This window comes from Neofelis nebulosa, chromosome 4, assembly GCF_028018385.1.
Source record: "Neofelis nebulosa isolate mNeoNeb1 chromosome 4, mNeoNeb1.pri, whole genome shotgun sequence".
Classification (NCBI taxonomy): Eukaryota; Metazoa; Chordata; class Mammalia; order Carnivora; family Felidae; genus Neofelis; species Neofelis nebulosa.
Window position 1 is genome coordinate 38,561,497 of NC_080785.1, and position 12,225 is coordinate 38,573,721.

At 42.8% G+C, this 12,225-nt stretch overlaps 2 protein-coding genes across 8 annotated transcripts in view; one reads left to right on the forward strand and one right to left on the reverse strand.

Moving 5' to 3' along the window:
- ZNF277 (zinc finger protein 277) overlaps positions 1 to 5,906 on the reverse strand; it is a 112,679-nt gene extending 106,773 nt beyond the window's left edge. Inside the window, exon 1 of one of the 4 annotated variants that reach the window (XM_058724560.1) lies at positions 5,771 to 5,906. In XM_058724560.1, coding sequence (XP_058580543.1) covers positions 5,771 to 5,861 — 91 coding nt within the window. In that variant the 5' untranslated portion in view covers positions 5,862 to 5,906. The remainder of the gene's footprint in view (positions 1 to 5,770) is intronic. The other 3 variants (XM_058724561.1, XM_058724563.1, XM_058724562.1) reach the window with 3 other exon arrangements.
- A 196-nt stretch (positions 5,907 to 6,102) lies between these two features.
- DOCK4 (dedicator of cytokinesis 4) overlaps positions 6,103 to 12,225 on the forward strand; it is a 435,260-nt gene continuing 429,137 nt past the window's right edge. For all 4 annotated transcript variants that reach the window (XM_058724565.1, XM_058724568.1, XM_058724567.1 and 1 more), the window contains exon 1: positions 6,103 to 6,490. In XM_058724565.1, the coding sequence (XP_058580548.1) occupies positions 6,454 to 6,490 (37 nt within the window). In that variant the 5' untranslated portion in view covers positions 6,103 to 6,453. The remainder of the gene's footprint in view (positions 6,491 to 12,225) is intronic.

The following is a 12,225-nucleotide window of genomic DNA, read 5'->3' on the forward strand; positions in this document are numbered from 1 at the left end:
AAGGTTGTAGCACTCAAAATCATCACCTGTATCACCTGTGGCACACGTGCCAACGATGTGCCCATACCTGTGTCTGAAATGAGTCACCGTCTATTTAAGACCAGGCTACTGTATCATCATCTCACTCATCTTTTCAACATTCCAGCAAGACAGATAGGATTTTACCCATTTTACACATGAGAAACTGAGGTTCAGAGGCTGATTACCTTGCCTATGGCTGGTAAGTAACCAGGATTTGATCTTACATTGGCCTGACTTCAATATGTACACACATCCTCTTTTTCCTATAGCACATTGCCTTCCTATAGGAACATTAGCATTGGAACATAATTAGGTCTAAGGGAAGTCTGTTTCAGACGTTATCCAATGGAATGTAGTTGCTATGAGACATCATTATAACAGTAAGTAGGATAAAAGTTCTGTTTCTGTTGCTGTGTGTCCTTGTGCAAGCCACTCTTGTACCAGTTTCTTGCACTAGTTGTAAATGGAAAGGGGATAATACAAGTATCCACTTCAGGGATGTTGTGAGGATGAAATGACCTAAGACTTGTGAAAGCATTTGAAACAGTACTTGGCACAGTTACTGTTCAACAAATATTAGCAGCATCATTATTATAATATCTTCTTTAATAATTTCCTCTTAATATCCTGCAAGCTAAGCTAGTTCCCAAATATTTTTATAGTAAAATAAAGGATGTTCTGAAGGAGGTTTCTATAATTCTTTTTCTTCCGTGACATTCTCCAGCTTGTACCTTGCAAGGCCATCCCAGTATGCAAGATTATCTGAGCTTCTTGCTGACTCTGAACGTGGGTGTGTGTTTAGGGAGCTGGGGGTGAGGGGGCAGCACAGGGTAAGGGTGAGAAAGGGTATGAAGATAATATAATAGGCTTTCAGAGCGCATAGTTGCAATACTAGTACAGAGCACAAGCAGACACCCTGACAACTCCCGGGAATGCAAGGGCAGCCTAAACAGGTATCACCAACACATTCCTAAGCTTCTCCCCGGTTACACCACAATTCAGACTGCTTCCTAAGTAAATACAGAATCAGAAAGCAGGCAGTTTCATCGTTCATTTAGGCATATCTTTATATTGAAAACAACTAATAGTTATTCAATTCCAAGCTGCTAAAGGGAAGTGTGCTGGCATGTCATAAATACATAATTGAATGAAATAAATCACAACTCTGCAAGGTAGGTATTATATTTTCATAAATGTAGCAGCATAGGCAATAGTCATACACAACTGATAAATACCAGAATTGACATTTAAATACAGTTTTTCCAAGATAGGGTCTAGTTCTCTTTCCACTGTCTTGTCAAATGTAGGAGACTGGATTTAAGCATTAATGCTAGAAATAAGATGACAAACTGTGGAAAACCAGATTACTGCCATGCAGATGATGCGACACCGATTTCAAGGTCTATGCAGCAATTCATTAAGTTATGGGTTCAAGGTTATAAAGGACAGATGTAAAGTATTTTTTTAATCATTATCTATACAACACTAATACTTTACTTAAAAAAAGACTGGAGGGGCACCTGGGTGGCTCAGGTCATGATCTCACGTTTTGTGGGTTTGAGCCCTGTGTTGGGCTCTGTGCTGACAGCCTGGAGCCTGGGGCCTGCTTTGGAGTCTGTGTCTCCCTCTCTGCCTTTTCCCTGCTTGTGCTCTCTCTCTCAAAAATGGATGAACATTAAGAAAGGAAAAAAAAAAAAAGAAGACGAAGAAGATGACTTCAAAGTTATGTCAAAAGGCTAATTATGACTACCTGTGACAAAATATCATCTTCATGATGATATATTTTGCATTTTCTAGTTGGTGTGCATAACTTTCATAAACCTAACATATACTCAGTTTTTTACTTGATTTCAATTCCTCTGCGTAAAATAGCTGCCATTCGAAGTATTCTGAATAAATTTCAGATACGTTTTAACCATTAAACTGTTAGAGTGTTCACTTCATGCAACTCTGATAAGCACTGGCATAAAAGTAAAATAAGACAACTCTTACCCTCAAGAAGTTCACAGTCTACCAGGGTAGACAAAGCTGCCAATAAATAACTACAGTCTGCTATGCTAAGTGTGATAATGAAGATGCGGGAAGGAAAGCAGGGTGACTGAAGATGAGGCTGGAAAAGTAGATTAGAATCTTAAATGCTATGCAGAGAATTGAGATCTCATTACATAAGCATTAGAGCCACACTGAAGATTTGAAGTAAAGACGCATTCATACATTTGTGTTTTGGAATATGCATTTAAGGAGGCAAAAGTCAAGAGTATGTGAGATCAACAGGAAGGTTTTGCAATCATCCAGGCTAGAATTCATTTCTTGTTAAAGAATGATTAAACACTGACAGGGTTCCAAGACAGGCTTGGGTAGACAAAACCAAACATGTCAAAGTTCTGGTCCCCAAGAACACAGTTTGGAGGATGGGGGACACAGTAACTCAGCAGCAATGGTGAGGGTTAGAAATAGAAGAGTGGCTAAAGAGATGAAGAGAAAGAACAAATTCAAAAGATTATTTCAGGCACAGAAAAATAAGACCTAGTAACTGGTCAGGTTCAGGACCTGAGGGCAAGATAGGAATCAAGGATGCTCCCTAGGTTTCTAGCTAAGGCTTGATGCTACCTATCAAAATAGCAAATATAAGAATGAGGAGTTGACACCACCCGCTACCCCCATTCCTTCTAGAGATACTGCAAATGCGTTAACAAGGTCTCCAGAGGAAACACATTCTAAATCCAAAGCAGCATTCCCATGATTGTCATCTACTGAGCATGCATTTGCAGGGAAAAAAGTTAACTATGGCAGATTGTAATATGGATGCACAGATTAACCCTGTCAGAAATCAGCTCCGTCTCAAACATTTCCTAGAAGTATTGTCAATTAATAAACTATATGTACTATCTTACTGCCTCTAACTAAAAACAGCAAAAGAAAAAATACCAGTAATACATCCCAAAGTGTGAGAAATTGAGTCCATTTACCATCTGTTGTAAACTTTAGAGGACAATATGAAATCCCAGTTACAGTTCAAATGTATGCAAAGCAGTGTTGTGCAAGATCGGGGGCTTTCCTGGTGAGGGACGGAGCCTCAGATCTCAGGTAAGGTGCTATCCCTGCCTGCACACCACTCAGAGATTCATTCTAGCAGAACTCTTCTGCTCCAGGATATTAAGTACACAGGTTGATATTTTAATTAGAACCATAGTGAAACCTCCTAAAAGAGGCAGTTTTCAGGAAATTAATGATTTTACAGGGAAAGATATTTTTGAGAACCTAAGTAAATGCTTAACAAAAAAATATGAATATAATTTCAGTATCATTATTTCCAGCCGAAATTTGTATCACACTTTGCAGGCTTTGAAAACAATTTAGATAAAGTTACAGAATAATACATAGATTATTAAGGGGATTTTTAGTGACAGCCTTACAAGAAAGACATAAAACTCAACCATTAGCTCTCCCATTGACTGATAACAATTAGCGAGAATACTTGTCAATTACGAACCACAGTGAGGAATTTTTTTGTTACAGATACTTCAAATTCACTGCTGCTCCATACTGTCGTCGAAAAGAAATTGGAACCTAGAATTATGCTTTACAGCACTTACTTAATTCAATCCAATAGTCATTTAAATATTGGCCCTTGATTAATGATTTCCTCACAGTAGGTAAGCACAAGGGAAAAGGACATTTATATATTACTAATAGGAGTGTATGCTGACGTCTTTCAAAGGGAAAAATCTGGTATCTATTAAAATTTTAAACCTGTGTTACCTTTGATCCTGCAATTCCTCAAGAAATCCTCAAGAAATTCGTTCTTTGCCAGAGGGGAAGGATATGTATATGAAGTTGCTCACTACAAATTACTGAAAAACTAAAGCCACAGTACATGTTCATTAATAGAGGAATGGTTAGAGTATGGTACATTTGTATTATGGAATACAACTGGCAGTCTTTAAAAAGAAAGAAGCAACAAATATACTGACACGGAAGAAATATACAGATCATTGGGACAGAAGGGGGTGCAGATCTTTGAGCTTACATACAATGATCTCTTTTTATTTTTCAAAATCAAAACAATACAGATGTGTGTCATCTAGGAATATGTCAGAAAGAACACACAACAAACTTTTAACAGTCATTATTTTGGGAATGGACTGTGTGGTGGAGGAACTTTCATTTAACCTACACACCTCTGAATGGCTTCAAATATTTATAATGAAAAATTTCATAATTTTCAATAACTAATGATATCTAATTGTCCAACAATGTTTTTGGAAGAAACTCCCAATTTTCTTTTATATGAGCTAATCCGTGGGATAAATTCACCAAGGATTTCATCTTTAAATGTTAAACAGGTAGCCCTCTGTAACTTTGAGAATCTGGAAAACCTTAATAGTATCTTACCACCAAATAAGAGCCCCCAAATGAAATGGTCAGGTGTGGGCTTAAGTATTTCAAGTCAGGAGCCTATCAAAGATTTCTTTGGTAGAGGTATTAAAATAATTTCAGAGATAGGTAGTTCCACTGACGGGCAGTGGGAGGAGACTGCACTTTATCTCTGTGCTGAGATAAACACTCAAAACTAAATGTCAATTTAATCGTGAAAACAAAAACAAAATAACCAAAAAAATCTCAAATAAGGCCAGAGAAACCTTAAGCCCCCAAACCATGTCAAATAGAAAAAGACAACTTGTTGGGGCACCTGGGTGACTTGGTGGGTGAAGCGTCCAACTTCGGCTCAGGTCATGATCTCAAGGTTGGTGAGTTCGAACCCCCGTGTCAGGCTCTGTGCTCACAGCTGGGAGCCTGAAGCCAGTTCTGTGTTTCTCTCTAGGCCCCTCCCCTGTTGGTGCTCTCTCTCTCTCTCAAAAATAAATTAACATTAAAAAAAAAAAAAAAGAAAGAAAAAGACAACTTGTTAAATTACACAAGACAAAAAAAGAAGGGAGGCGGGGGGGATAGATGCACTAAAGGTAAACGAATAGGGCTAGGCATCCTCAAGACAATCAATCCCCCTGGCAGCTTTCAAAGTTTGGTTTATGATCTCTATAGTGGATCAGAGGGCAACTTCAAAGACAAGTAGCGTCAAAGTAGTTGCGATGATTTTCATAACCACCCTCAAATTTTCTCTGAAGCCAAGACTGCAAAATACCATTTCCTTTCCTCTTTCTCGGAGAACTCAGCCTGGGTCCACATTCAATCCTGGCGATCGCCTGGGGCGGTCAAGAGCTACCAAAGAGGCTGTGAGAGACACTTTCTCTTCAGATGCCGCTCTTGCCAGCAATTGAATAAATCTGTAGAGTGGAGAGAAGTGACCAATCTGCAACCGGAAAACCGCCCGAATACAAGTAAAACATATCTCCCGAGGCCAAACCAAGCAAACCGAGGCGGAGGCAGGATACCGGAGGAGAGAGCTAATACCGGAGTTACAATCACACATGCGCGAACGTGACTTGACACACACCCACCCGGCAGCAAGCGCAAACCTGGGAGCTCCAAACCGAAGAAAAACGCTCAGGGAGCTTCTCTGGTCGCCGGGAAGCCCATTCCATCCCATTTTCTTTTCCCCACCCAGACAGCCGTCACCAAGTATCCGCTTCCGACCCCACACCGCCCCGCTGGGCCCCTCCCATGGATCCCTGGCGCTCAGGTGGCTTTAGAGCTGGCAGGCTCCTGGGGTTTGCCTGGCGGTCAGCTGCAATCCTGGTCGGAGAGAGAGGGAAAAAGACCACTTACGGTTCAGTGGAACCGTACTCACCCTCATAACTGACACTCCCAGATTCGCTATGGTTGCTCTTGCAGTCCTCCTCCCCTCGGGCAGCAGCCCCCTGGGTCTCGGGAGCAGCCATTACAAGGCAGGCGAGAAAAGGGAGGGCAGCTGGGCGAGCCCAGAACCAATGGAAACGCGACTGGAGGCGAACCCCCCCATCACCGCGGGGTTTCCTCCACGTCCACGCCTCGCCATCACGTTCTAGACCAATAGGACACGGAGAGAGGCGCCTAATCCCCGCCCCCAACCGCTGATGCCACGCCCCCTTCCGTGATGGAGCGGCCCAGAACTACAATTCCCAGCGTGCTGTGGGGACTCTGGGACAGGGAGGGCTGGAAGAGGCGCTGGCGGGCGGGGGTGCGCCGGAGAGTACCCTGGCTTGTAGCTTAGTTCAGTGAATCAGAACAATGACTGCGCCGCCGGGTCCCCAAGAGCGCGTCGGAGGACTGTGAGCAGCCGCCGCCGGGAGAGCGGCGGGCGGCGCAGCCTCAGCGGAGCGGTGTCACCGCCGGGCTCGGGAGCCTCCAGCGCAGACCTTGTCTAGCGCTCACAGCCCGAGCGGAGCCGCGGGGCTTCAGCGTTGCAGCCGCTACTCGGGAGCTGTGCATTGTTGTGAGACGGAGAAGGCGCGGGGATTACAAAGCCGGAAGACCCCGGACCCCCCTTTAGCCATGTGGATACCTACGGAGCACGAGAAATACGGCGTGGGTAAGTCTCCGCGGGGCGAACTTTTATTCCGCTCTGGCCCGAGCGGGTGCGCATTTCGCGTCCTTGCCCCTGCGCCCCTCTCGCTCTGCCGGGCTGGAAATGCCTAATTCTGGCATCGCGCTGCGGGTTTGGGGCTTTGCCGAGCCGGCTCCGGGCAGTGGGGTATGCGCTGGGGTCTCGCCCTTCACCGCCCCATCGGTGCTCCCCGCACCGGCTCCCGGAGTGCCGGGACGGCTGGGGGAGCGCGCGGCCAGCCCTCCTGCTGCGGGCTCTGCCTGCGGAGTTTGGAGTGGCGACGGGGCGTGTGTGAGTCAAGTTGAAGAGGAGGGTGAACGGCGTTCCGCTCCTCTCCCTCCTTATCTTTCTTCCCCAAAGAGGGCAGTGGGCTGCAACGATTCCCTGGGGTGGAGAGAGAGACAACAAGTACTGCGCAGAGAGAACACCCCCAAAACAGAAGGGGAGGGGGGCGCAAAACCTTCCCTCCGGCTCCCTTCGACATTCCCGGAGTGCGGAATGTGGCACTGTCCTCAAAGGAGCCGCTCTGACAGACCGAGCCTGACCCTAGCTTCCTTCCTTCCTCCTATCCCGGGTTTATGGGGTGTGAGTGTTTAGGGGCTGGGGGGATTGTAAATTTCAACATCTGCGCCTCTTTGGTCTTTGGAGGGGAACGGGTATTTCAGCAATGCTTTTACTTCTGGCCACCCTCTCGGCCCGGGGTAAGCGCGTTGGGGGTTGGTGGAGGACAGCTGTGGAGTGATAATGGGGAAGGGGAAATCAGAAAGCCTTGGGTCTTCGAGGCGAGGAGACAGCTTTTAGGAAAGCACTACCCTGACACTGGCTTTCGGAGGAGAAGGAACAGGGTAATGCTCGCTGTTCTGTGTAAAGGTGAACAACAAAGGACATTAATGTTGACTGATGAATACAGGAGTCTCCCTTCCTTTCCCTCCTCCCATTTCAGGCTGATTACAGTTCCTGTTTTTGTTGTTTGATTTCAGCTGGGTCGCCCCTTGACAGTTACTCCTTTTAAGGTTGTGGCTATTAAGAAGCCAGGCTCTCTGACAAGCCTGCAGCGGCCAAATGCAATTATAACCTCTCAGAAGGTTTAACAGGGAGAAAGCATTTTGGATTTTACTAACAGTCTTTATTCCCTATAATGCCCCGTTCTGCTGATTGGTGTACTTTTTCTTTTTTTAATTGGGTACAGATCTAGTGATTTAGACGATGTGTAGGTATCTGCTTCTGTTCTAAATTAATTTCCCTGTAATTTAGACAATGTGGAAAGCCTTTCCAGGGAATCTTAGTCATAGGAGATTTTTTTTTTAAACTTTGCATGGGAATAGGACTTTGGAGTCCACTGAAAGGACTGTAAGATTAAACAAAGTCAATGAAAGCTAATGAGCTTTCTTTCTGTTTGTGACTGTTCAGCAAGACAATAGTTTGTCCTGGACCCACCTTTGGGAAGGGGTTCCAGCCTTCCCTCTCTTCAAAGTGTGATGGGAACCTTTGCCAGGCACTGTCCTGGCAAGGAGTAGATGTTGGTGGTTGTTATTTTCCTTCTGTCCACTCTCCCCAACCTTTTTGGGTAGATTAACCCTTGCTGGGAAAGACATTGCCTTTGCTGAAATGGTGAGGAACTGGAGTGTCCTCTTGTCACTGGGTTTAACACTCATTGGAAGAAACAGACCCATCCAGCAACACTGTCCCGCTTGGAGTCGATCCCAGATTTTGCTTTCTTCCAAGTGTTAAATTATACAGATTATGGATGGGATTTATTTTCTTGATTTCTTTATGTGCCAGGTCACAGCTGGGTGCTGGTATTGATTAGTTTTTCTCTCGCCTTTCTTTATAAGCCTTGGGCAGAGGCTTAAAACACACTCTGGGATTTCCTGGAATGGCAAACCGGATATTATCGGTCAAATGTTTTGGGCTGCAGCAGACACCTTGCTTTTGGGTGGTTGTAATTTGGTTGCAGAGTAGGGGGAGGTGGGAGGGTGAGCTCAGCGTTGGGAAAAGGAGGTTGAGATGAGAAGTGAGGACAGAGGTGGGTCTGCTCATTTATACAGTATCACACATACAGGAATGTTAACCATCTTTTATTATTAATTTTTGAGCATTTGGCTTATGGAATGCTTAGCTGTTTTTTAGAATCCATCTGTTAGGCGTGTGCATTTGTGTGTGTGTGTATGTGTGGTGAAAATTTTGCTAGGATACTTAAGTGTGGACTTTATTTCTCACCATGGAGAGCACTATTTGTAGCTGTCTATGCTGCAAGTTTTTTGTTTGTTGTTTTAACCTTGGCTAGTGCATATGCTTTCTTTTCTAGTTTTTATAAATACGAAAGAAAAGATACTTTATAGACACAAATGTTTGGCTGATATCAGGTGTAGTAGTAATATAATTCCTCATTCTATGAAATAAATTAGTCTTTGTAACTTGGAATACCTGAAGTTTTAATGCAAATTGTATATTTTTCCAATGATGCTTTTTATCCACCATCAATTATATATGAGATAATTATGTGTCTTTATGTTTCAGTTTCAAGCAACATTGTAAATATGGATAAACTTTCTTAAATGTCATGCTAGTAAGATGTATCAGAGATAGAAATTCCTTTTCAAACCTGACATGTGGGCACTCTCCCCACCCAATTGGTGGATGGTTTTAAAACAATGTCTGCTTAATTTTATACCAAAGTGTTCTGATTCTAGGGAATTAGAAGATATAGTGATAAAGCTGTAGTCCTGAGGGAGAGGAGACCTTGTCTCTTTAAAAACATATTAGTAGGCACAATGATGGACATATTTTATCTTGGGAAATTCTGGGTAGCTCTTGGCCCAAAGCTAGACAGTGCTGCCAGCTGGGTGACCTTAGGTAAGTCACTTAACGTTTCTGAGTCCCAGCCTCTTGGTCAAATGAGATCAAGTTCCTTTCCAATATTCTTTAGAGCTCTTCCAAACAAATGGGTCCTTTGGTTAGAAAGATACCTCTATGGTGTAGAGATTGTTATAAAGAAAGACACTTCTGTTGTGACACATCCCGCATGGTTTTTAACCAGGATCAAAGGTAAGCAAAAGCTACCTGGCAGGCTGCCAGAACCAAGGTGCTGGTTGTTCATTTTTCAATCTGTTTGATTCTCTCTAGTAAGAACTCCACGCGCAGTGCCAAAAACGTTCTTGGTAGCCCCCTCACAAATTTCCTTATGATCACTACCTGCTTCCCGCATGCCCTCATCAGACATCCCTCCCTTTCCTCCCTTAAAGGGGTGGGAATTAGTCACAGAGAAAGTTATGCTAGGACTGTTGCATATATATTTCTGTGTTCGTTTATTCAGCAGCCATTTCTGCACAGGGTTCCCAGGTGAGCCAGCATATCTCACTAAGCTGCAAACTGCACCTCTCAACCCCGGCCAGATGTTTTACATGTGTGCGCCTGTTTAAGCTTAGAGGGAGATTATGTGCTGGATTGATCAGTGCATAAAATTCATGAGCCTGACAAGAAGCAAAACTCAGAACAAGCTGATCTGAAGGTTATGAGTGTCATTTTAAAAATGACATATTTAGTTCTTGTGTCATCGAGTCCTCAAAAGAATTCCTGTCCTCCATTTCTCTTGAAGTGTTCTGCTCTCATTCAAGTAGGAATCCCATTCCTTTTTAAAGCTCTCTCTATTTTAGGGGAAGCGATACCTTCTATTATTATATGGAATCTTTATGATACCTTTTCCTTGAAATGGGTGCTTTAATGGTAGCTTGTGTGGAAGAGTTGGAGTGAGTGTACCTGTCTTCTTAGCTGTTTTCAGTTTCTTAGGTATTAGTGTATTAGTGTCTTAAAATGTTTCCTCTTTGTGGTACCATGGTGTATCCACATAACATGTATGAATAAATAATGATATGCTGCCCGAAATTGTGACATTTAGAGCCTGGCACAGGATTCTATTTTTTTTTTTTTAATTAATTTTTTTGAGGGTGGCGGGAAGGGCAGAGAGAGAAGGAGAATCTCCAGCTGTGGGGCTCAAACTCCTGAATCATGAGATGTGACCTGAGCTGAAATCAAGATTTGGTTGCTTAACCGACTGAGCCACCCAGATGTCCCCAGGATTCTACACTTAAATGGAAGGTGAAGAGGAGTGATTTATATCCGTAGGCCAAGTACCATTGAAGAGCTATGCAGGCAGCAGGATGGCAGCTGATGTCCTTGAGCTGGTGGCCGCCTGTGGGAATGGCGTATACACATGTTTCCCTCTTCTGGTCATTCTACTAAGTGAAGATTATTTCACGAGGCCCTAGAAACACGGAGGTGCTGCCTTTCCTCTCTTTATTCTTGTTTTTTTTTTTTTTCCTCTTTCCCAACCCCTCCCCCCCCACCCCTGTGCCCCCCTAAGGTGGTATGGTAGATACTGCAAAGGAGATTATACAGATTTTGAGAAATTTTAGACTTTCTGGTCTCCAACTGTACTCTTAAGGAGACCACATTTTCAGAATTATCTTTGGATGTCTGGATTTCTAGCATAGTGACTTGATGCTGCAAGCATATATGGCAGAGTAACATCAAACTCTAAGGAAACCCAACCAAAATTCTATAACCATAACATATTAATACCATGTTTTATAGTTGAAAAAAATACAGTGAAGTTACTTTGTTCGGGTATAGTCTCTGAAACAGAATGGTAAGTTCCATTTAAGGGATGAGGAAGCATCTTCACAGAAATTAAGTGACTGATTCTACGTCGTGGCTTTCAATCTTGTTTCGGAAATACGCTGAATAGAATACCATTTTATTAGTCCATATTATCATCCATAATAGGAAACACCTCTACTTTTCTCATCTAATGTAGATACACAAATACCATTAGCACCAGCCCACACACATACAGTGCAATATTTGCTCATATTCTGTGTGGTGTTCTATTCTTTATCATTAAAAAACAAAACAAAACAGAACTCATCACTAGCTTTGACTTAATGACTCCTTAATGGATCCTGACCTACAGTTTGAAAGGCATTTCTCTAGGTATCACATTTGCGGTACAGGAAGGACTGGAACTCAGACCTTGTTGGGTTTCTACTCGAGTTCATTCATGACACTGGTTTTGTTGGTTTCTTAGCAGTTAGATATTTGTGCTTATTTTTGACTTAGAGTTTAATAATCATACTTTTTTCCTTCAACATAGTCAAAATCTGCCTTTTTATGTGCTGTTGTTTTTAAAGATGTAACAAATATCCAAAGCTATCACATGCACTATAGAAATCATCTCTCCAATTTCATGTCTATCTTCCAATTAGGATCTTTTTGACAAGGGCTGGTATGAACTGCATAGTGGCCAATTTTGGATATTTTCTCCATAATTTCCTTTGAGAATGATCTCTGGCTACTATAACAAGAATACATAGATTAAGTCTGCTGAGATAAGTTGTCAATTGTGGGATTACCACCCATTATTTTCTGCCTTTTTTCATGTTGCTTGCCGATCATTATTAGAAGAAAAAAGGCAGGTTTTTATAAAAAAACTGAACTGGTAATGTATTCGGCCAGAGTATATATAATAGTTAAGAATAAAGAAGTAAAGATCTCCAAACCTATTTTCATCTGAGCAATTAATTTTTTTCTTTTGTCTTTTTTTCTTCCTAAGTAGACTCTATGTCTAGTGTGGGGTTTGAACCCACAACCCTGAGATCAAGAGTTGCATGCTTTACTGATTGACCCAGGTGCCCCTCATTTAAGATATTTAAGTTTACTTG